The 26506-nt window shown below is 36.1% G+C and overlaps 1 protein-coding gene and 1 long non-coding RNA gene across 2 annotated transcripts; one reads left to right on the top strand and one right to left on the bottom strand.

Moving 5' to 3' along the window:
* Positions 1-7936: 7936 nt before the first annotated feature.
* On the bottom strand, positions 7937-17071 carry LOC128632711 (uncharacterized). The gene is made up of 2 exons (XR_008396262.1): positions 16988-17071; positions 7937-15404 (listed from the first exon to the last, which is right to left on the bottom strand). It is a non-coding gene; the product is annotated as an uncharacterized LOC128632711 (long non-coding RNA).
* cfl1l (cofilin 1 (non-muscle), like) lies at positions 15987-24762 on the top strand. The gene is made up of 4 exons (XM_017461865.3): positions 15987-16145; positions 17038-17336; positions 19324-19400; positions 24330-24762. Exons 1-4 carry the CDS (start codon positions 16143-16145, stop codon positions 24440-24442), a joined length of 492 nt encoding a protein of 163 aa, XP_017317354.1. The 5' UTR covers positions 15987-16142; the 3' UTR covers positions 24443-24762.
* Positions 24763-26506: the final 1744 nt, after the last annotated feature.

Genomic DNA, 26506 nt, shown 5'->3' with positions numbered 1-26506 from the left:
TTCGTTATAAAAACATTGCTTCTGTTTTATAACAGTACTTTTCATGGTTTCAATTCTTTGTGTATAATTAAATCATAATATATGATTTTTGATTTAGTTTTTCCCCACATGGTTTTTCTGGTCATTACTGCTGTTGGTAAGGGGGGTGTCTAAATGGCTGAAAACTACTATATTAGCCAGTATTTATTTATTTACTTGCATTCTTTGTGATTGTTTTAAATTAACTGGAAATAAATACACAATTGCATTGAAACAATTTTATTTACTGAATAAGCTTTAATTCATTACAGTTGCATATATACACACTTTTCTAGACACTCAAAGTATACGTAGTTGATATACAAATCATAGCAGATATACAAATCTGGTGCAGTCCATGTCAATGAGATGCACTGTAGTACTTAAAGCAGCTGGACACCAGATACTGACTGTTCTATAGGTACATGTGCTTTGGCTACTACCGCTATCAGAAGTTCCTTTAACAGATGGTACACAGGGCTAGGGGCATATTTGAAACTATATTAAATAGTCCTAAAATTCTTCTCTATCATGGCCCACTAATAATCCCCATCTCTGAGTTGGCTACATCACTCTCACCGCTCCACTAATAGCTGGTGTGTGGTGTGCGTTTTGGTGCCCTATGGCTGTCGTTTAATCATCCAAGTGGATGCTACACACTAGTGGTGGTTCAGGAGAATCCCCCCATTACCGCACACACACCATAAAGTGCTATAAAATGTAACTGTAATGAAATAAAGATTATTCAGTAAATTGATTCAATGCAATTGTGTTTATTTAAAACAAGCACAAAGCATGTAAAATAAATAAATAAATAGCTGATAACTATTGTATGAGGGTACAGGCTTTTACAGGCTCCCCCCCCCCCCCCCCCCCCTTTTCAATCTGCAAAACATTTATTACCAATAAATTAACACCAGTTCCACAAGGCCCCTCAGCACACATTTATTTCAATTATTTTATATATAAATAAAAAAATTAATTGGTATACTAATACTATAATACTCTGGCTGTGTATTGGAGCCATAGAGAATTTATTCTTGAACTTTCCATTCACAATACACTTTAGGTGCCTGTTGATGTCATACATTTACATTTGGCAGATGCTCCACTTTCCTCGGATCAGTAGTTCAGTTTTTACCACTGAGCCTTATTCATAAGGCTACCTGTTTTTTAGGTGTTTGGATTAAACCCATGTAAGTGAGCTGTTAAACAGGACAACCTGGTTATGGTGTGCAGATCTTAGTTTTGGAAGCAATTGAGATAATTTATGGGTATTAGACCTAATATAAATAATAATATTAATTAATAATTTTGATAAACATATGAATTTAAAACCCACAACTCTGAAGAAGTAGTAAGTGGTAGAAGATGGATGGATGAATTTAAAATGGGAGGATGAGAGATTGGCAGTATAACGTTCAGATCATTACCTTTACAAAAGCAGTCATTCTTTAAATTATTTGAGTTCTAATATTCCATCGACATATTGTAATCTCTTTTAAGACTGAAGTTTGTGACACTATTGAAAATATAGATTTACCCTAAATGTGATAAATATGAATTGGTAATTATAATATGCGTACCTTGCAATTGTTCATCATGTAGTGTTTTCAAGTGCAACTTTTAATTAAGTAAAACATTCTTAAGTAAAACATTTCCACACCTCATCTCTATTTTATTTATCATCATTCATACACCCAACACTTGTTTTAAAGGCCATAATTTTTTACAAATAATTTATATATATATTGAAGTGGGAGCTTACTAGAAACACAGAAGGAAAAACGGGCCGTATTAACAAAGACTTTTGTCATACCACTAAAAATAGCCCTAAAAATTATTCAATTTAGAGTTTTTTCTTATAAAGTATTTACACTGCCACTGAGAGAATCTTTTACTGAGGAATTCCTAAGCTAGGAGAAAGGGGTGAAATCATGGCTAGAGATGGCATATTTCATGAATGAATAATGACAGTAATTGGCCGATGAGGCAGCAGGGCACAGTAAACTCATTCCAATGCACAATGTCATTTAAAAAATGTAATGAAAATTTTAATGTTACCAATTACCTACTGTTCTCACATGTCAAATACATTTTCAGCAAACTTAGCATAAAGTGCTGTGAAAAAGTATTTGCTGATTTCCTTCTGATTTCTTCTGTTTTTGTGTATATATCATACTAAATAGTTTTAGATCTTCAAACAAAATACAACATAAAACAAAGGCAACCTGAGTAAGCACACTCATGATAACTCTTTTTCAACGTTAGATGCCTTTGGTAAACGTTCTTAGAAAAACATTATTCTTACATTGTTAGTGGAACGTTTTAAAAACATTACTGCATTAAAAAATGTCGACATAAAATTTATTTAAAAAAAACAAAACAAACGGATTTACAGCAGAGTAATGCAATTGATAAATAAATAATAAACAAAAAATCAGTTATTTATTGTATTGTATGTAAAAAAGTTAACAAGACTAAAATAAAATAAAATTAGGGGCTTTAAAAAATTATTTTAAAAACATCACAGTGAAGGAGAAAATATGGAATGCAAAGTGCAGTCTTTTTTCAAATCATCCCCACATCCCTATTCAAATTAATTTCTACGGTTTAGTGTGATCAGGTGGGCCTGGTTTTGGAGTGCGCGTGCATGTCTATCAAACACTGTGGGACGAACCGACCATTGACAAACTCACTTAGCGAGACAGTGCCTTTCAGTTAAGTTGAGTGAGTTTGTTGGTTATATGAATAAAATACATTTATTATCACAATGCTGATTAGCTTAAATTTTCAGCAGGTGTATATTAGTTTTTTTTAATTAGTATCCTCTAGTTTGCTCTTTCAATGTAGCAAAACTGATTTTCATGAGAATGCCTTCTTAGAATTCAACTCAAGTAAATTGGATAGCTAGATTAGAATGTCTCGTACCCTCCAGCTTTCTACTTCATTTGTTGGTCAGTCCATCACAGTGAAATCCTTGTTTGTACATTTGTCGTGTCAGTCAACCAGTGATTTCAGCTTTGACATGTTAAAAAAGCTCCATTTTAAAAATGGATATCACAAGGATAGATCCTGTGGCTCATCTTAAGTTTGCTCTTTGTGACAACAGTCATATGACAAAGGGAAAGAATTCTGTTACAGTTCCTATGAATAAAAACTCAAGAGCCTCAAATTCTTTTTTGTGAGTTTCATCAGGGTTTGTACAAGGAGCTTGAAGTACTTGAATATGGCTTTTTCCAATTTAAGTACTGGAAAACCTTGAAAATAGCTATTTTTATGTAGTGGTGCTTAAAAAGTGCTTGAATTATATTTATTAAAAAAGTAAATAAATACGAAATCACTAAATAACTTTAAAGTGTTTATTTTTTGATAGAACACGAATACAACCCTTTCGCTCAATATATGACTCCCCACTGCAGCCCCTCCCTCTCCTCCTGCTATAGAGTGGTGCAGGGATGATGTCATTTTGTATACCAAAACCTGGAAATGAGTTAGCATTTTAGCCCTTCCAGTTCCATCTTCCTGAAGTCTATGGGTTTTTTGAATGAGATTTTTATTAAAAGCCTGAAATAAGGTCTGTGGTGAACACAAGCGCAAAATATTTTGATGTGGTAATTATTTATTTTTTAACCGGCCAGGGGTATGCATGCACAATATACAATAATTTAAACATACCTCATAATAATAAGCTTTAGAGGCACAATTATCAAACATACATATTTTTTGAAACTTTAAAACTAGATCAAAATAAAACTTCTTTATTCCTCAAAGAAGAACAATCCAAAAGAGATGCACATATAAACAACTTGAATTTTCTCAAAAATAATGCAACATGGGCACAATTCCCAAAAAACAATGCGCATGAAGATTCATCCAGTGAGTAAGTCCGTATTATTATACTTGTTTTAAATCAAGTTTGGAAAAAATTGTGACCTCGACTTTTATAGCATACGGTTAGCTTTTTATTTCTGGAGATTGTATTTAGGCTTCAAACTTCATAAAAGTTGTGTTCATTTGTGAAATTACCTTGATGGACAAAACATGTTAGTATTTAAATCTTTTTTTGACCACAAAGCTTATTTTATAAGATAATGCAAAGCCTATGGGAAAATCCTATTGGGTTTTTGTTGAGGGAACCAGTGTGATGCGAACTTCTCGGTTCCGGTACAAAATGATCATCATTCTTGCACCACTCAATCATTTTAACAGAGACAACTCCAGTCCACTTCTCAGCGCCGCAAGCGCAAGGTCCTGCTTTCCCCCTGGAGACCAACCTCTCTGCAGCTACCAAAACGTTATTACAATGTTTCATTCACTTGTTATGTAAACGTTATGTAAAATGTTATTGTGACATTTAATTTTCACTATGTACAAAAGTTTATATAACGAGGAATGGAATGTTCTAACAATGTTTTGAAGAACATTTTTATAACCTTAGAAAAACATTAAGAGAACAGTTATTTAACGAGGGAATGGAATGGAAAGCAATTATCTAATTATTGACCTTATTTTGAATAAGACAATATTGTGATCAAGGTGTTTACATGGGTCACTTTTAGAATATTCCTTTCATGTTCCCATTTGACATTATAGAACACAGTTAGATTACGCCACACATCATTACATCCCCATGCCACGCCGTCCGACGTTCCCTCCAGAATTTCACGTATCAACATACAGTTCGTTTTTGTTATGGTACCGTATATAGTTTTGCCTGTTTCATTTTTTATTTTATGAAAGCTTCAACTGCAGTTAATTATTTGTCATACTATACGTGCAAATAGACTTCTTAAAACCATGGGCTGTGTCCGAAACCATGTACTTACCTGCTATATAGTAGTTGAAATATGTGTATTTCTCTCTTGTTTGCCGTTAAACGGTTGAGTGCTGCCATGTGTGCACGTGTCCTGTCGCAAAATGTGTTGAAGACTCCCACACTACGTTAATAGTGTGATTAAGGTGTTAACATGTCTGTAATACACATTGATAATGCGACTTAAATAGGAGTACTCCACATAAGTCTTAATTCAAGTCTTAGTTCAATTTGACTTTAGTCGGATTAAGGTAATCAATAATCGATTCAATTCAATTCAATTTTTTTGTATAGCGCTTTTTATAAAGGACAGAAGGAGAGAGGGAGAGGGAGGTAAAGAGAGGTAGAGATCATTATGTATGCTTACTATCCTGTGATGTATAAGACTGTGTACATTGGGTAAAAGAAAGTCTATTCATGGTAAGCTTGAGTAAACAAATACGTTTTCAGCCTAGACTTAAACACTGAGACTGTGTCTGAATCCCGAACACGAATTGGAAGACTGTTCCATTACTGTGGGGCTTTATAAGAGAAAGCTCTTCCCCCTGCTGTAGCCTTCGCTATTCAAGGTACCAACAAATAGCCTCCACCTTTTGCTCTAAGTACGGGGGCGAATCATAAAAGACCAAAAGTTCATTCGGGTACTGTGGCATGAGACTGTTTAGTGCTTTATAGGTTAATAGTAGTATTTTATATTCAGTGCAAAATTTCACTGAGAGCCAATTCAGTGTGGATAAGATTGGGGTGATGTGGTCATTTTTTCTGGTTCTAGTAAGGACTCTTGCAGCTGCATTCTGTACTAACTGGAGCTTGTTTATGCTCCTACTGGAACATCCAGATAGTAAGGCGTTACAATAATACAGCCTAGAGGTGACAAAAGCATGAACTAATACTTCTGCATCATGTAGTGACAGTATATTTCTTTATTTTAGCAATATTTCTGAGATGAATGAAGGCTATCCTAGTAATATTATCTACATGAGCATCAAATGAAAGACTGGGGACAATAATCACACCAAGTCTTTTACTGCTACACATGATGAAATGGAAAGACCATCCAGAGTTACTATATAATCAGAAAGCTTACGTCTAGCTACACGTGGTCCCAATACAAGTTCTTCTGTCTTGTCCGAATTAAGTAAAAGGAAGTTAAAAAGCATCCAGTGTCTAATGTCCTTTACACATTCCTCAACTTTATGAATCTGCTGTGTGTTGTCTGGCTTTGCTGAAACATACAGCTGTGTATCATCAGCATAACAGTGGAAACTAATTCCATGTTTACGAATAATTTGACCCAGAGTTAGCATATATAAAGTAAAAAGCGGAGGGCCTAAAACAGAACCTTGTGGAGCACCAAATTTAACCTCGGTATGTGTGGAGAAGTCGCCATTTATAGCTACAAACTGATAGCAATCGGTCAAATAAGACCTGAGCCAGGAAAGGGCCATTCCCTTAATGCCAACAATGTTTTCTAGTCTAGAAAATGCTTTGGTTTGTGGTGAGTGAATGTGAACCTAACAGGAGGTTCTTACAGTTCAGTCAATTAATTCTCTTAATATGAATTAACATTGAATAAGTTAAGAAATCTTACTTTAATCTTCAGAATTTAATTAATGTGTTAATGTTAATTTGAGTAATGTGTTTCTATTTATGAGACCAGTTACTGTGAAACAACTTGTTGAAATTGAAAGAACAAAGTTTTTATTTGCATTTCTTTCAGAATTGTGGAATTAATTATTATAATGTTTAAAAACTATTATAATTAAAAAGAGCGAGGGGTAAGTGATCAGCTGAGTGAACATCTGTGCAGGCCTGTTCATATCTCTCTGACACACTTACATTTATTCAAATACTGTAAGAATGATAACATTGTAGTGATCTGTAAATCCCCATGGTGCTCTCGTTGTTGTTAGAATTTAATTTCTTATGTTACTAGAATAAATAAATGACACTTCTAAAATGTTCCGATATACAGTAAGCCAGAAAAAAGTGCAGCAATAGAAGTCAGTCATCTAACAGCAGCATCATGATAAATGCCCGCTGGTGTATACGATTTAATATGAAGTGTCCATAGCGATCATGTATGTAACACATTATGGTTCTTCAGAGCAAAAAGGCGAGATGAGTGGTTGATCATAATTAGCATGGACATCATTTAGCTTTGTACAGAAAGTTTTAAGTTATTTATATTGGTAATTATTATATGATATAAATTTAATATTGAAAACGTTACGGACATGACAGCACTGAAGCGTTGTGATGTCCTAAATATAGCCCTTATAAATTCAAAAGACATTGCTGTTATGACAAAGTGAGTGTATTTATATCTAAGACATTTGTTCATCTTTCTGCAAAATGCTTATTGTTAATATAAAATAAAAAAAGGTTTTTGAACGCTTTTTAAAACATGAAATATGGCTGGTTGAAAATGTTATTTTAATATTGGTGCACACCTCATATGTGGTGGATAAACAAGTCAATTTCCTTAAAAATTCGATTACAGCGCATTAATGCAGTAAAGTACAGACCAAAATGGACCACTTATAAAGGGTTTTGTACTTTTGTGAAGAACATTATTTTTTAAAAGGTATGGTTGACATTTGCATGGAATTGCTCAGTCATAATACACACATACTGATTAGTACATACTGTTTCAACAGCAATGCAGTATGTACTGGCTTGAATTCTGTATGTACTGTCATAGCATGCGATTGCGGACACAGCCTTACTTCCTGTACAAACCTACATAGGCTTGTAACAAAAAACCCCTGCCTCTGGTCTTCACTGGCTGATCATATATTTAAAAAAATATATTTAAAAAAATGAGAGAGAGAGAGTTTAGCCATAGCGAATCTTATTTGTGATGAATGTTTTAATGCCAGTTTGTACATATTGAGGACTTAATATTAGTCTCAAGGCATTGAACACTAAAATTACTTTTAGTGTTTGTTGTTTGTGTGGCATTACCAAGTGGAAGGAAACTTTTATCCAATTTTAGTAAATCCAACTACGCCACCCTGGTGGAGAATCAGGGAAATACTCCCAAATAAAGGCACACAAGTTTTACCAATCGAGGCAAAGAACATGAGCATGAGACATGAGTATGAATATAAAAAATATATATTATAACACTTAAGCATCATTAAGCCTTAACACAAATATAAAATCGCCCTCCCATAAGAATTTTAAAAAACTAAGCACTTCTCCAGGCCCAGGCTTGGATGGAACAAGGCAGGTCAGCTACAGCTCGGAAGGTCATCCACACCCACCTTAATTCACACCAAAATCATCAAACACTACCTACACCATAAGGAAGTTGTGTTGACACACTGAGCATGCTGTGAAGCACACACCACCGAATGAAGGTAGTTAGCCTCCCTTGTCCCACACCAAGACTGACTAGCTCCTGGAGAGAAAGAAAAGAAAGAAAAACACCAATTAACCCAAAATTTCACAACACGTAACAAACAAAAAACAAAAATATTACAGACACCATGGTGTGGTGGCTAGAACACCCAGGCCCACCGACACCACCACATGCAATAGAGGCAGTTAAACAGCACCTAAGCAGAAACAGAATTATGGTAAACCATAACTAAAAAAAAAGTATAGCCACTATAGCATGGAGACAATAGGACAAAGCCACAACATACACCCCATCATTAAGGTGATTGTGTGGGAAAACAAACCTGAAAGAACAGGTTTGAGGCTGGAAAACACACCAATTTAATAGTGAGCCCCTCACAACCCCTGGCTTGTGGTTGCAAGCCAAAAATATATCCAAAACTAAAGTCAACGAAAGCAATGAAAAATAACAGAAAAAGGAAAGAAGACAGCACAAACAGAGAAAAGCAAAATAAATATTACACCAGCAACAAGTAAAGCTGATATGCAACACAGTGGAGGCGAGGCATGTAAACAGACATGCCAAGCGTGCTGCTAAGCAACATGACCAAAGCAAAGACCGTAAGTGAACCAGCCCAGCAAAGTGCCCATAAGCAAAGCTGTCAAGCAAAACAAAGCAGAACAAAGCAATCAAGAAAACGACGGTCAAGCAAAACAGCAGTGGCGTCACATGTAGAGTCTCGGCATTGTCTTAGAGAAGATTAGGTGCTCAACTCCCCACTCTTACCTTAACACAAAGATCGTAGTGTCAAACTAAATCTACCAAGTTCCAATGTGAAAAAGGGAGAGGGGTACTTAAACTTCGGTTGAACAAACACCAGACGCAAAGTTGTATGATTACTCACAGGTACTGGGGCTCAGATAGTTAAATCACTTGTCCTGCCACATTTGCATAGTAATAGTAATTCTAATAGTTAACATATTTCTTAAATTCTCACACTATGCACTAATGATTTAGGTTTATATAAAAATATTTTCATTATTTTACTGATATTTGTGTCATGTTTACAGTCATTGAAATCTATCCCACGCTACTCTATTAAATATTATTTATTAATTAAAAATGTAATTCTTCTGTGGTTATTTAAGCTGTCAATAATATGAAATATTTATTTGACTTTGCCATAATATTTTCAGTAAAGGACAACTAACAATAAAATATTAAATCCATGAAAATGAATGAACCCATAAAAAGTTCTAGATAGAAACTTTTCACAGGACACAAAGAACCTTGTAGGGTATCCAAAGCTGCATCTCTCATGCGTTGTAGCTGTGTAATTATTTTTTAAATGTTTTTCAAAGGACCTTATAGGGTTCTTTGATTGAAGCCCTTAAAAAGGTTCTATATAGAATGTTTTCGGGGTTCCAAATATGAAGCATTCTATAGAACCCTGTAAGGCTCTATATTGAACTGTTTCTTGTAAGAGTGTACCGAAACAATTGCAGTAGCTACTGTCAAAGTATGCAGTTTTGGATACGTGGTATGTCTATGGTTCCATACTGCAGAATCTCAGGGAATCAGTAGGTCGCACTAGCATTTCTCACCTAATGTTTTACAAATACTGAAAATTCAGACACACTACTCCTTTGGCGTACTGCTTTTTGCCTACTGTGTAGTAGGGTAGTAGGGATATTCGGGTTCCCATTTACTATGTTGAGAAAGAAGGGTTCACTAAGTTGTGCAAAAATAGTAACGGCGCCATTAATAGCAACAGCACAAATAGTGCAAATAGTATTTTTTTAAAATCATTTCTTTAAATATTCTTTATTTGAAAGAACCATTGTTTGCACTCTTTGCTATAATTGGTGCTATTACTATTTTTGCACATCTACATTTTCCAAAGTCTATTCTAATAAATAAAAAACTTAGAAAATTACTCAATTTATTTATAATTGCATATGTATGAACAAAAAAAATCATTAGCAAGAAATTACACAGAATGGTGCGAAAACCAAAAAACATCCTGTGTGTGGAGGGTCTGCAGGCTGAAACAGCTTGTTGATAAGAGAGATCAGAGGAGAATGAATAGACTGACCTGAGCTGACAGGAAGTCTATAGTATTTTAAATAAGCACTCTTTATAACCATGGTGTGCAGAAAAGCATCTCATAATGCACAACACATCAAACCTTAAGGTGGATGGGCTACAGCGGCAGCAGAGAGAGATAGTTTGTATATAATGCAACCTTAGTTTTGACAGGTATAGGTCAAAGGTCAAAAAGATACATATTCTCACTCTCTATATCTAGATCAAAGGTCATGATCATAAAAATATTTATAGTTATGTTAAATCGGGATCACATACATTCGTGACACAAACGTTACCATGCATGGTACGGCCATGTGTATTCCAGGCACACACACACGTTGCACACATGTTCTTTCTTTTCACATAGAATATGAAACTCTCTGAGGTAGGTCATAAAAATATATGTAGTTATGTAAAATATGGATCACATACATTCGTGACACAAACGTTACCATACCTGGTACGGCCATGTGTTTTCCACCCACACAAGTTGCACACACATGTTCTTTCTAACACTCTGAGGTAGGTCATAAAAATATATATAGTTATGTTAAATCTGGGTCACATCCATTCCTGACACAAACGTTACCATACCTGGTACGGCCATATGTGTTCCACCCACAAACGTTGCACACATGTTCTTTCTAACACTCTGAGGTAGGTCATAAAATATATATATAGTTATGTTAAATCTGGATCACATCCATTCCTGACACAAACGTTACCATACCTGGTACGGCCATATGTTTTCCACCCACACAAGTTGCACATGTTCTTTCTAACACTCTGAGGTAGGTCATAAAAATATATATAGTTATGTTAAATCTGGATTACATCCATTCCTGACACATTGTTAGGATTTCTCGGAGCAGACATTGTAACAGATAGTTGCAGAGTTTCTTCTGTGTTTTAACTATGACATCTTAACCATTATTTTAACACTGAGACACACGACTCCCTTTAATTCGTTAACAAACGCATTTGTAAGAATTCTGGTCAGCAAAACCCCCAAAAGAACACCTGTGTCTCTCTCTCTCTCACACACACACCCCCGCACACCCACATGGTCATCAGAGGTCATAAATGTACTGCTGGGACATGGGATGTCAAAGCATAGACAAAAGCTTATGTATTTAGCGATAGTTCTGTGTAAGTATCCTCGTTGGCGAACCATTTTCTGAAATCTTGTTTATAGTTTAAACAAAATGCACGACTCTTTTAAAACACCGTCTTTAAAAAAGGTTTTTTCACCCTTAAAATAACCTGGTTAGAAGGTAGGATATGTAATACATATTTCCATTTTCTTCAGACATATTGTCACTTCAGTCTCCACACCGAATAACACCGATGGTTTTGACCTTTCTTTCAGTAAAAGAGAACAATGACATCATACAGCGTTGAAGGACTGTAGAAATGTTTTACACATCACAGTGTTTTTCTCAACAACGTAGCCAATAAATAGTTCAATTATTTCACAAACCTCAGTCTGTTCATTTCTTGACAGAAGGATTACACATAGATCATACACATAGGGAGCTACACATGCATAACATGTCCAAAATTCTAATACATCTACCACATTCAGTCACCAGATCTAGTATTTTCTGATAGATTAGTTACACAAACTAATAATTACCACAGATGTAATTTCAAAAACAAAGATTCACTTAAACCACAAATGTACACATTGGTAGGGATCGTTAAACCCTGAAACACACGACTCGTCCCTTAATTCATTAACATAAACACACTGTAAGCATTCTGGTCAGCAAACCCCCAAGAAACACATGACTCTCTCTCTCTCTCTCTCTCTGTCTCTTTCTCTCTCTCTCTCTCTCTCTCTCTCTCTCTCTCTCTCTCTCTCTCTCTCTAACACACCCACCCACACGCACGCACACCCACACACCCACATACACACACACTTCAGACACTGTCACCAGAGCTCATAAATGTAAAATTTACACTATCTACAGAACTGTCACCACGGGAAAACACATGTGTAGGACAGTGTGTATAGGCCTACAAGACATCGCCCGGAAAATGTGTCTTCTAGTTTAAACAAAACTCTCGATTCTTTTAAGCAGCACTTTAAACATTTTACATCCTAAAGGGTTAGGTTTAGAATGCATGTCATGCGCGCGTTTCTTATAAAACACCGTCTTTAAAACGTTTACCTCCTAAAAGGACCTATTTAGAAGGTATCTAAAAACTTTTTTTTTCTTTTCTTTTTTTTTTTTTTTTTTTACATTTCTTCGGGTATATCAATGTTTTAGAGTATTTATTTCAGTAAAATTTTATTCAAAGTCATGCCATTTTCTCAAAAGTGCAATCAATAAAGTTTCATTTATTTCACAAGCTTACATTCTGCTCATTTATGTTCACATTCAATCATCATGTATTTTCTAACAGCGGAGCTATACAAAACTTCTTTTTGCTTCTAGATCCACTGCCTTTGGACTGTGGATAGTTCTATGAGAGAGATAAAAGTAGTAGACACAGATTGTTTATTTTTTGTCTATATTGCTCATTTCATTCAGTGCTTTAACGTCTATAAATCCTGCAGAGATGTTACGTATGAGATTTGTAATGTAAATCACACTGGATTTTACTTACTATTGTTATACAACTTAAAGGCAGTCATTTTTCCTGGTTTAAAAGACTGCATTCTACTGCAGACAGTCTAAATGGAGAAATGTAATTTTATAAATGATTGTCAACTTAACAACTTGTGTTCATAATTATGGTAATTTAGTACATAACACTTAAATTCCTTTTAAATAATGTGAAAATGAAGTGTGTTTGTGTGTCATATTTTTGTTTGGATGTGTGTGTGTGTAATACACATGGCCATTCCATGTATAGTAACATTTGTGTCAGGAATGGATGGGAACCCGATTTAACATAACTAGTAACGTTTGTGTCAGGAATAGATGGGAACCCGATTTAACATAACTATATATATTTTTATGACCTACCTCAGAGTGTTAGAAAGAACATGTGCAATGTGTGTGGGTGTCTGGAATACATATGGCCGTACCAGATATGGTAACGTTTGTGTCACGAATGCATGTGATCCAGATTTAACATAACTATATATATTTTTATGACCTACCTCAGAGAGTTTCACCTTCTATGTATAAAGAAAGAACATGTGTGCAACGTGTGTGTGTGTCTGGAATACACATGGCCGTAACATGTAAGGTAACGTTTGTGTCACGAATGTATGTGATCCCGATTTAACATAACTATAAATATTTTTATGATCATGACCTTTGATCTAGATATAGAGAGTGAGAATATGTATCTTTTTGACCTTTGACCTATACCTGTCAAAACTAAGGTTACATTATATACAAACTATCTCTCTCTGGCAGCAGATCACATCAGATTCCACTCCTGTCAGCCAAGAACAAAAATCTGGGGCTATCATGGGCACAGACTCACCGAAACTGGACAGCTCAAAACAATCTGGCCCTTTTCCTCTGACCTCTCTTATCAACAAGGCATTTACACCCACAGAACTGTCTCTGACTCAGTGTTTTTTGTTTTCCGCAAAATTCTGTGTAAACTCTAGAGACTATTGTGTGTGAAAATCTCAGGATATCAGCAGTTTATGAAATACTCAAACCAGCCCATCTGTTACCAACATCCATGCCATGATCAAAGTCACAGAGATCACACTTTTTCTTCATTGAAGAGTTTCTGACCTTTATCTGCATGATTTTTTTTTTTGCATTGTGCTCCTGCTGATTAGATAACTGCTTGAAGTGCAAGTGTAAAGGTCTTCCTAACACAGTGGATGGGGAGTTTTCCAGTAGAAATATTTTACTTGACAATATACTCCCCTCCTTAGAATGTACAGAAAAAATGTCGATTTTTGAATAGAATATATTTAAAAAAAAATTTTAAAGGCAAAATTTCTACCATGAATTTATAAACAATTATAAATGTTGTTATTCTGATAAATATAGGTGTTTTTTTAAGGCTATACAAAACATATGATTTGTTTTTTGACACTTCTGGAAGGAAATGTGTTAAAATTGTTTTAAGCATCCAGGCCTGCCCTTTAAGCCTTAATGGATTACTTCGTGCTGGTGTATCTTAACATCTCCACCTCCACCCAATGATGCATCATTAGAAATGCACATGCACACATTCTTTCAGCCAAAGAGAACCAGTCCTAGCATGCTCACCTGCACACACCACACCCTTGAACACGAGACACAGCCTAACTCAACTTAGAACTTAAGTCCAAATGTAATGCTCAAGATGGCTCACAGTTCCACATTTAGGGTCAGTTTATAATAGGAAGGGTTTGAGTCTGTCTTATTTTTTAGGGGGTACCTAGGCAAGTATAGTGTGCATGCAGAACATTTCAGGTTTAAGACTTTGCTTAATTTTTATGGGGAGGAGAAAGTGGCAATTAAAAAAAAAATCCCTCAATTTTGGGTTGAATATCTCTGGTGGGGGATCAGATACGAACCTGAAATTTTGTCAGAAATAAGTTCTCTACAGTGGTGCTTGAAAGTTTGTGAAGTTAGATATTTCTATATATCTGCATAAATATGACCTAAAACATCATCAGATGTTTGTCCAAAAAGTAGATAAAGAGAACACAATTAAATAAATGAGACAAAAATATTATACTTGGTCATTTATTTATTGAGGAAAATGATCCAATATTCCAAGGAGCTAGGCCCATATTGAGCCGAGATATTGAGATTTTCGTAAAAAGCTGTATAATCAGAATTTGCTGTGTGCCATGACACAAAGATTGCCACTACTGTTAAACCTAGTAAAGTAATTTTTTTTTTTTAGGAAAATTAAAAACTCGCACAATCTGATTTGACCATTTGTGATGGGATGACCAGTGAGTTGTTTTATTTTACACTTTTGTTGTACACTTCTGACAGGAAATGTTTTGAAATTGTTTTAAGCATCCTGGCCTGACCATTTAGCCTTCAACACTTAATGAAATACTTCTTGTTGGTGTATCTTAACAAAACATCTCCTCCTCCACCCAAAGATACATCATCAGGAATGCACCTGCACACATTTCTGAGCCAAAAAGAACCAGTCCTAGCATGCTCACCTGCACATTCCACACCCTTGAACATGAGCAAACAGCCTACCAACCTAAATTATAGAAATAAGACAATGTTATGTTATCAGAAAAGCTTATCAAATGTTATTACACTGTTTCATATATAGTAGTTATACAATAACAAACAAATATAGCTTCTAAAGTTACAAAACAATCCTTCTGAAATCAGCAATACATTGAAATGTGTAAACATGGAGACCAATCCTCAATGTACACTATAATAATAGACCTTTGTTGTTCTTTAAACATCTCAGTTTCATAAAGCCAATCATGCACATTTTGATCTTCCTGACTTCCTTGCTTGCCAACTTTATTTCTGCCTCTGTTGCCAAATAAGGATCTGTCTGTGTTTCTCTTGTCTAAAACCTACCTGTATTTGGCTTTCCTTATATGGGAGGTGTTTTTTTATGCTGCTGAACTTTATTAGCAATTATTTTACCCTGGCAATCATTAGCTGTAAACTCAATTGTTGTATAAAATTACATATTTATCCTTTATCATAAACAGACAGTATATTTATCCACATAGCAAATTAGTTAAGATTTGGATTCATTTAGAATATTCATTTAATTCTAAATGTACGGAAGTTTAAATTTGTCCTCAGGCTATCATCCATTTGAGGCAATAAACACTTTGAGGAGTCTAAAGTAGGTGTGTTCATCTCTTCACCAGCTCCTTCAACTCTTCGTTTTCTCACTATCCACCACTTTTCCATTTGCAGCAGCCACTCATTTTTTCAGTACGTCCCTCCAAACCAAGGATTGTTAGACATGGTGAGTAGTATTTTTCCCCACATAATTTATTTTTAGCATGATTCTTGATAAAAACACGCTGGCAGTGAAAAGTCAAACAACTGAAATTATGTGGTCTTAAAAGCAGTGGTAACCTAAATAAGAATTTGTTGAATGTTTTCCTAATAGAGAATATATTTGAGGTATTGCATGGTAAAATGAGTTATAAGTGAGCTACATTTACATGGGTGAGTTAAGGTGTGCCCGTCTGCTAGTGCTGACGCGTTCTCAGTAGAAAGGAATGTGCAACTAAAGACTTACCACTCTCTTGATGTAAAAACAAAACAAAAAACAAACAAAAAATTAATTGTTTACACACATCTACTCATTAAAGACAATTTTTCTAATCCTTAAAATTTTGAACTTTGAAGAACATTTTTTGAGGTTCCACAGCCTTGTTCTTCTTCAGCTATAGTTTGATAATGTTGTTGTAAATTGAATAAACCTAACATATTATTGTAAACTCTTTAGCATATTCATTTCTTTTATTTTTTAAACCACCTTTTTTATATGTATGAACTTTAATAAAGCTGTAATAAATTGATTAAACAGGCTATTTTGAAGAACAAGCCAAACTTGTTCCATACAAGTTTCTCCTTTAAAGTAATGGCGGAGCCTCTGTCTATTATGTGCTAAAGAAAAATTGGATTGTGACACAAAGAAAGGGTTGTATGCTTTCAGTTTGTTTTTCAGATTGGTCAGGTTGTGACCATTTGGTGAAATGTGCAATGTAGAAAGAATTTACATTCTTGTCTGTGCTAACTTTATTTCTGTTTTAAGTTCCCTACTGATTATAATCCAGTTTTGAAAAAGATGCAGCTTACCTGTTTGTACTTTTCACATGATGTAAAATTTCTCTTTCTTTTCTTTCCAGGCTTCTGGTGTGGCTGTAAGTGATGAGGTAATCAAGTGCTATGACGAAATTAGAGTCCGCTATCAAGGTAGTGAGGAAAAGGAGCGGTTTAAACTAATAATAATGCGCTTAAGTGAAGACCAAAAGAGCATTGTCGTGGACCACAAATCCACACTGAAGGTCAAAGACATTGTGAATGAAAAAAATGTCTTTGAAAAGATTGTCAGCATGCTGCCCCTGACAGACTGTTGCTACGCCCTGTATGACTGCAAATATGAGACCAAGGATAGTCAAAAGGAGGACCTGGTTTTCATCATGTGGTACATAATTAACACTTTAACACTCTCCCCAAATTTCCCCACCACTATACTTTGCACAAGATATTAACTACTTCCTTTGCACTTTCATTGATCATAATAACTGATACACACACACTTCTGTTTTAACTCTTCACATTACAAGCACTGCAGAAAATTCTACCCCTTCGATTAATTTTTTTTTTCCCCAATTTTTCAAATTCAGAATTTCCTACTAATTTCTATAATACGCAAACATGCATTTCAGGATTGAAAAAAAAATCTACTAAATATCAACTACATTACTGTTGCACTTTAAAAGAAAACATGATTTATCAGACCTGGTCACCTTCTTCCATTGCTCCATGGTTTAGTTCTGATGCTCATATGCCCACTGTAGGCTCTTTCTGCAGTGGACAGGGGTCAGCATGGGCACTTTGACTGGTCTGAGATGCAAGCTGCTATGCACTGTATTTTCTAACACCTTTCTAGCATAGCCAGCATGAACTTTTTCAGCAGTTTGTGCTACAGTAACTCTTTTGTGGGATCGGACCAGATGGGCTTGTCTTCGCTCATCACGCATATCATTGAGCCTGGGGTGCCCATGACCCTGTCGCCGGTTCACTGGTTGTCCTTCCTTGTACCACTTTTGGTAGGTACTAACCACTGAATACCGGGAACACCCCACAAGACCTGCTGTTTTGGAGATGCACTGACCCAGTTCTCTAGCTATCACAATTTGGCCCTTGTCAAAGTCACTCAGATCCTTAATCTTGCCCATTCTTCCTGCTTCCAACACATCAACTTCAAGAAGTGACTGTTCAGTTGCTGCCTAATATATCCCACCCCTTGACAGGTGCCACTGTAACAAGATAATCAAATATTATTCACTTCACCTGTCAGTGGTTTTAATGCTATGGCTGATCAGTATAAATTCAATTCACTGGGAATGTTAATTATATCTTATTCTCATTTTAAAAAAGCAATGTGATTATGGTCCAGATAGACCTAATGATAGATAGATAAATAGATAGATAGAGCATTTTTATTTAAATTTAATTAGACAACACAATAAATATACATTACATTCATTGTTGGAATGTTAATTATATATTGTTTTCATTAAAAAAATCAGTGATTATGTTGTAGACTATACTAAATATTTTCTACAGTCAAGTCAACAAATGGTTTAATTTGCATATAATCCTGTAGAAGTCGGTGTCTAAGGTTGTGGGGGAAGACTTAGAGGGTGAAACTTTAGCCGAGCTCCGGGATTGCATTTATTCAGTCTGTGCTTTTGCTTTTGCTTTTGCTACAACTCACTAGAAACAAGGCAACTCACCAGAAAACAGGTCCATCCCAAGCTCACAGCTTTCCCCTTGAAGTTGAACTCAATCAAATTCAAGTTCACGCTCCATGGTGTGTTTGCTTGCATATGTGCGTGTCTTGCAAGTTCGGCCAGCGCTCTCACTCTCTTTCTCTCTCTCTCTTTCTCGCTCATCCTAATTTGATTCATATATATCAGCATATCCACTCACCATCGACTTTAATAGGAACACCTGTACATCTGCTCATTTACGCAATTATCCGATCAGCCAATCAAGTGGCAGCAGCACATGCAGATACAGGTCAAGAGCTTCCGTTGTTTTTCACAACATTATCTTTAAACTCTGTGTGAAAGAGTGTGTGAAATTCCCAGGAGATCATCAGTTTCTGAAATACTCAAATTAGCCTGTCTGTCACCAACAACCATGCCATGGTTTAAGCCACAGAGATCACATTTTTCCCCATTCTGATGTTTGATGTGAGCATTAACTGAAGTTCCTGGTCCGTATCTGCATTATTTTATGCATTGTGCTGCTGGCACATGATTGGCTGATTGGATAACTGCATAAATGTGGACAGTAAGTGTATAAAATGCATACATGCAACCTGTATGTGGACGGGCATTCTTACATTTTGCTGATTTTGTAATTGTTTAAGCCCAATAAAATGTAACTTTTTTGTGTAGGGCTCCAGATAATGCATCCATAAAAAAGAAATTGCTCTATGCAAGCTCAAAGGCTGCTTTGAAGAACAAACTACAAGGTTAGTTTTGGTGGTTTCTTTTCATTGCAAGAGGTGTGAACTTCATCTACATTTGACCCCCTTGTGCAGCAATAACTGCAACTAATGATCATTATCTTTAGCCAATGTGAGAGAGGCCTGTAGCTGCTTAGAAGTTACCATGGGTTCCTTTGTGACCTCCTGGACTATTACAAGTTTTGCTCTTGGAGTGATCTTTGTTGGTTGACCATTCCTGGGGAGGGTAACAATCGACTTGAACTTCCTCCATTTGTACACAAACTGTCTGACTGTGGATTGGTGGAGTCCAAACATTTTAGAGCTGGCTTTGTAACATCGTCCCACATGATGAGCTTCAATAACTCTTTTTCTGAGGTCTTCAGAAATCTCCTTTTTTCATGCCATGATACACTTCCACAAACAAGTGTTGTGAAGATAAGGCTCTGATAGATCCCTGGCTAGGGACCCCTAGTGTTCAGTGGTGTAATTGCAGTGGGTCTGTAGGAAAGTTTTGAAAATGTTCAAATAATATTATATATATATATATATATATATATATATATATATATATATATATATATATATATTGTTAAATGTATCAAAACATATTCAAATAAGATGTTTTAAAATTAATCAATTTGCTTATTCAAAAATATCATGTTAGCTGAGCTGACGATCGTTCATTGATGGATTTATTTTAAATTTATTTACAAATGAAATGATCATTTGCAAAAACCTATGAGTGGTAATTCAAGTTCAAGTGTTGCATTGATGGATAAAATAAACAAAGGTAATTGAGAGAGTCAAATTAAATGTTACACCAACAATATGTAAAAAATAATATCTTGAAACATTTGATTAAATTTTAATGTTAATATTATTAATGTTAAATATTAATAAATAAAAAAATAATAAAGCAACATGTATAGAAATGACTGTTTAATATATAGCCTATAATTGTTGTGGAGTGAGGGGGTCCTTGTGGATTGTTCGAAATATGCTAGGGTCCAAAGCTCACAAAAGGTTGAGAACCACTGGTCTATTGTGTGAATTTTAGAAAGGTAATATTGTCTCAAATGGAACACATTAGTTTCCTACTAACCTGAAAGTTTGCCCTAAACTGATTAATCGATTAATTGGAAAAATAATTGGCCAACCAATCTGGCATCCTTGATAAATAAGAGCAAAGAAGGCTATGAAAAATTGTCTTTATTGTTTAACCTTTTGACTTTTATATAAAAGTCACAAAAATACTCTGCTCTCATGAATATCAACTATTGCAAACAAAACGCAGGTTTATTAAACACAGATTTATCAAAAACATCTTTGTTAAATATACAGGTGCATCTCAAAATATCATGGAAAGTTAATTTTTTCCCTGTAATTTAATACAAAAAAGTGGAACTTTCATATATTCTTGATTCATTACACAAATTTAAATATTTCAAGCCGTCTTTTTTTTTTTTTTACCTTGATGATTATGGCTTACGGCTCAGGGAAATCAAAAATCTAGTATCTCTAAATATTAGAATAAAGAATTTATAATACAGAAATGTTGGCCTTCTGAAAAATATGAAAATGTATGCCCTCAATACTTGGTTGGGGCTCCTTTTGCACTAATTACTGCATTAATGCGGCGTGGCATAAAGGCAATCAGCCTGTGGCACAGCTGAGGTGTGATGGAAGCCCAGATTGCTTTGATAGCGGCTTTCAGCTCATCTGTATTATTGGGTCTGTGGTCTCTTGTAGATTCTCTATTGAGTTCAAGTTAGGTGAGTTGGCTGGCCAATCAAGCACAGTAATACAACGGTCAGCAAACCAGTTACTAGTAGTTTTGGCACTGTGGGCAGATGCCAAGTCCTGCTGGAAAAGGAAATCAGCATTTCCATAAAGCTTGTCAGCAGATAGAAGCATGAAGTGCTTTAAAAAAAGAATTAAAATCTCCTGGTAGATGGCTACATTGACTCTCGACTTGAGGAAACCAGTGGACAAACTAGTGGACCAACACCAGCAGATGACATGGCCCCCCAAATCATCATTGACTGTGGAAACTTCACACTGGACTTCAAGCAACTTGTATTCTGTGCCTCTCCACTCTTCCTCCAGACTCTGGGACCTTGATTTCCAAATGAAATGCAAAATTTACTTTCATCTTCCCCTTAATGTATGTATTGAACCAGACTTAGAGATTAAAGGCCCAGGAAACCTTTGCAGGTGTTTTGAGTCAGTTGGCTGATTAGAGCTCTTCTCAGGTCAACATTTCTGTATTATAAATACTTTATTCTAATTTAGGATTTCCATGAGCTGTAAGCCGTAATCATCAAGATTAAAACAAAAAATGCTTGAAATATTTTACTTTATGTGTAACAGATCTAGAATATATGAAAAATCCATGTTTTGAATTCAATTACAATAAAAAATGAATTTTCCACGATATTAAATTTTTTTGAGATGCACCTGTAGGTGTGCAACAATTATTGGCACCCTTTTAGTCAATACTTTGTGCTACCTCCCTTTGCCAGCTCTGAGTCTTCTCGTATAATGCCTGATGAAGTTGGAGAATACATGGCAAGGGGTCTGAGACCATTCCTTCATACAGAATCTCTCCAGATCCTTCAAAGTTTGAGGCCCACGCTGGTGGATTCTCTTCTACAATTAATCCCACTGGTTTTCTATGTGTCCCAGTCAGGGGACTGGGATGGCCATGGCAGGACCTTGATTTTGTGGTCAGTAAACCATTTTGTGTTGATTTTGATGTATGTTTTGGATCATTGTCCTGCTGGAAGATCCAACCACAGCCCATTTTAAGCTTTCTGGCAGAGGCAGTCAGGTTTTCATTTAATATTTGTTGATAGAGTCCATGATGCTATGCATCCTAACAAAATGTCCAGGTCCTCTGGCAGAAAAACAGCTCCAAAACATTGAAGAGCCAACACCACATTTAACTGTGGGCCATATTTCCATATGGCCACCTCTCTGTGTGTGCCAAAACCACCTCTGGTGTTTATTGCCAAAAAGCTCTATTTTGGTTTCATCTGACCATAGAACCCAATCCCATTAGAAGGTCCAGTAGTGTCTGTCAAACTGAAGACACTTGAGTTTGTTTTTGGATGGGAGTAGAGGCTTTTTTCTTGAAACCCTTCCAAACAACTTGCATTGATGAGGTGACTTTGGATTGTAGTTTTGGAAACTTTCTATCCCCAAGACGCAACTAACTTCTGCAATTCTCCGGCTATGAACCTTGGAGATTTTTTGGCCACTCGAACCATCCTCTTCACAGTGTGTTGAAACAATATAGACACATGTCCAATTCTTGGTTAGTTCATAACATTTCCAGTTGACTGCAACTTCTTAATTATTGCAATAATGGTGGAAATGGGCATTTTAATGCTTAGTCACTTCAAATTTTATGAAGGTCAACAACCTTTTGTCGCACATCACAGCTATATTCCTTGGTCTTACCCATTGTTATGAATGACTAAGGGAATTTGGCCTGTGTGTTACCTCATATTTATACCTCTGTGAAACAGGAAGTCATAGTTGAACAATTTCCTGTTCCTAGTCACCCAGGTGTACTAAATTTATTTTTAAATATCAGTGGGAAAATACTTCAAATATATTTTTCCTCAAATGAATTCATAGGGGTGCAAATAATTGTTGCACACCTATATTTAACAAAGATTTTCTTGAATAAACCTGTCCTTTGTCAGCCTCCTTTGCTCATGTTTACCAAGGATGCCAATGTTAGTGGAGGGCACTGTATATATACATCCACAAACACAGACACACACACACACACACACACACACACACACACACACACACACACACACACACACACACACACACACACACACACCGTGTGTGTATATGTAATGTAATGTAATAGGAACATTTGTACACTTGTTCTGTGCACCTGTACATTTATCCAGTCATTCAATCATGTGGCAGGAGCACAATGCATAACATTATGCAGCTACAGCTCAAGGGCTTCAGTTAATTTTCACAAAAAACATCAGAATGGGGGAAAATGTGATCTCTGTGACTATACCTGTGGCATGGTTATTGGTTCCAGATAGGCTGGTTTGATTATTTCAGAAACTGCTGATCTCCTAGGATTTTCACACACAAAAGTCTCTCTAGTTTACACTGAATGGTGTGAAAAACAAAAAACATCCTATGGGTGACATTTCTGTGGGTGGAAATGCCTTGTTGATAAGAGAGGTCAGCAGAAAATGGGCAGATTGGTTCAAGCTTCCAGGAAGGATAGTAACTCATATAATCACTCTTTACAGTCGTGGTGAGCAAAATAGCATCTCAGCATTCACAAAACACTGAACCTTGAGAAAGATGGGATACAACACCAGAAGACCACATTGGGTTCCACTCCTGTCAGCCAAGAACAGGAATCTGAGCCCATTATAAACACACCCTCACAGACTCTTGGCAGTTGTAGATTAGAAATAAAATCCAAACTGTCCCGTTTCGGTGAGTCTGTGCTTATAAAAGCCTTTGATTCTTGTTCTTGGCTGACAGGAGTGAAACCTGATGGACTTCTACTGTTGTAGCCATCCACCTCAATGTGTGATGTGTTGTGCATTCTGGGATTCTCTGCCCACCACAGTTGTAAAGAGTGTCAGCTTGCAGATCCTCCACTTACAGGATGTTTTTTTGACCATTTTGCATAAATTCTAGAAACTGTCTAGAGAGTGTGAAAATCCCTGGAGATCAGCAGTGTCTGAAATACTCACGCCAGCCCGCCTGGCTCCCACAACCATGCCAATGTTAAAGTTACAGAGATCACATTTTCTCCCTATTCTGATGTTTGATGTGAACATTACCTGAAGCTTTTGACCTGTCTCTACATGATTTTGTGCACTGTACTGCTGCCACATGTATATTAAAGTGTATATATACTACTGGTCCTTGATATTTGAACTTTGTGTTTTGCAGGACTGAAGTTTGAATGGCAGGTGAATGACAATGCAGACAAGCAAATGTCAGTTCTTGTGGACAAGCTGGGTGGAAGCCGCATTGTTACGTCTTTAGAGGGAATAAATGTTTAAAGCCACAAAACAAAACACCAAATCCTCTTAAACTTTAAATTGGATCATCTTTATAGATAAAATTATTTGGGCAATATAAATGCTTTTTAATATAAAAAGTGCTGTGTTTTTTTTTATATAAAGATGGTTTCATTTTTGCACACTGGAAATGTTACATATGTCATACCTTCATGCTTCATTGTATAGAGAAAAAAACCCTTCGAAATAATCAATTTTATCCTTTTTAAATTATATAAATTGAAATCTTACACTATTGTTTTTGAACACTATATCACAAGCATTTAAAGATTAAAGATTAAATAAACAGTTTTGGAAACCCATTATGTTTTTTCATTCCTAAATGTAATGCACATTATTACATTCAACTAAAGGAGTTAAATAATGTTATTGTTATTTGGGGGTCCAAGCACAATGTGCTTTTTCTTCTTATTTGTCTGATTCAATTCATGAATGATTGCATTTATTCACATTATCTGCATATTCAGGACAAGATTTTTCAAAGAATGACTGCATAATTTGGGGTATGTTGATTGCTAGGGGGGGAAGTTAGGTTCAAATATCTGTTTCTCAGGAACCATAAGAGAAACCAAACTGATTAAAAAAAAAAAAAAAAAAAAAAATTTCAACTTTTTGGTACAGTGCACTTCTTTGCTAATCTGTAAGGAGATGATGACCTAATCACTTAAAATACATGGAAATGGCTAATTACTTTTCAGCAGACATTTGATAGGGTGAACTATCAGCATTTGAACTATTGGTACAAAACATGAACTTAAAAAATACAAATAAAATTTTTTGCCTTATAAAGTCTTGGGTTTCTTTCAAAGCATGCTTTGAGTCCTTGTCTATCTGCACTGTGAACCACTGTCCAATGAGTTTTTAAGCATTTGGCTAAATCTGAGCAGATAATATAGCCCTATACACTTTAGAATTCATCTTGCTACTTTTGTCAGCAGTCACATCATCAATAAATACAAACTAACCAGTTCCATTGGCAGTTCCATTGCCCACGCCATAAGATGAAGGTCAAGTTTAAGTTCAAGTGGTTTTAATATCATTTCAACCATATACAGTTGGTACAGTACATAATGAAACGAAACAACTTTCCTCTAGGACCATGGTGCTACATAAAACAACACACTAACCACATGAGACGACACAGAACTAAATAAGATCTACAAACATTCTACATAAAGTGCACATGCAGACATGTGCTAACAACACAGGACAATGGGCACAGTAAGTGATAGTGTAGTGCCAAACAGTACACAGTTTTAGTGTCTGATATAACAGGTAGTGCAAAAGATAGGTGCCAAGGAGTAACAATATAATCTAAAAATGGTATAAATGTAAACATAACATGCTATGAGTATTCAGCAGATTAGCTTATACCAAACATGGACATAGCAGTTATTGTGGTAGGAACACCAAGGAATTTGATGCTCTTGACGATCTCCATGGAGGAGCCATCGATGTTCAGCGGAGAGTGGTCGCTCCGTGCTCTCCTGAAGTCAACAACCATCTCTTTTGTTTTGTCCACATTCAGAGACAGGTTGTTGGCTCTGCACCAGTCCATTTACTGCTGCACCTCCTGTCTGTATGCTGACTCGTTGTTCTTGCTGATGAGACCCACCACGGTCGTGTCATCTGCGAACTTGATGACGTGGTTGGAGCTGTGCATTGCTACACAGTCAAGAGTCAGCAGAGTGAACAGCAGTGGACTGCGCACACAGCCCTGGGGGGCGCCAGTGCTCAGCGTGGTGATGTTGGAGATGCTGTTTCCGATCCGGACTGATTGAGGTCTCCCAGTCAAGAAGTCCAGGATCCAGTTGCAGATGGAAGTGTTCAGGCCCCGTAGGTTCAGCTTTCCAATCAGGTGCTGAGGAATGAGTGTGTTAAATGCTGAACTGAAGTCTATGAACAGCATTCGAACATAAGTGTCCTTCTTGTCCAGGTGGGTAAGGGCCAGATGTAGGGTGGTGGCGATGGCATCATCTGTTGAGCGGTTGGTGCGATACACGTACTGCAGCAGGTCCAGTGAATGGGGCAGCAGGGTCTTGATGT

The sequence above is a fragment of the Ictalurus punctatus genome, chromosome 3 (genome assembly GCF_001660625.3).
Source record: "Ictalurus punctatus breed USDA103 chromosome 3, Coco_2.0, whole genome shotgun sequence".
Taxonomy (NCBI): Eukaryota; Metazoa; Chordata; class Actinopteri; order Siluriformes; family Ictaluridae; genus Ictalurus; species Ictalurus punctatus.
The sequence above is the reverse complement of the archived record's forward strand: the minus strand, read 5'-3'. Positions and strand labels throughout refer to the sequence as shown.

What these genes read in the sequence shown, in the direction of transcription:
- cfl1l (XM_017461865.3), top strand. An exon ending in GACCTGGTTTTCATCATGTG is followed by an intron (nt 17,337 to 19,323) that starts GTACATAATTAA and finishes TTTTTTGTGTAG; the next exon opens with GGCTCCAGATAATGCATCCA. An exon ending in TTTGAAGAACAAACTACAAG is followed by an intron (nt 19,401 to 24,329) that starts GTTAGTTTTGGT and finishes TGTGTTTTGCAG; the next exon opens with GACTGAAGTTTGAATGGCAG.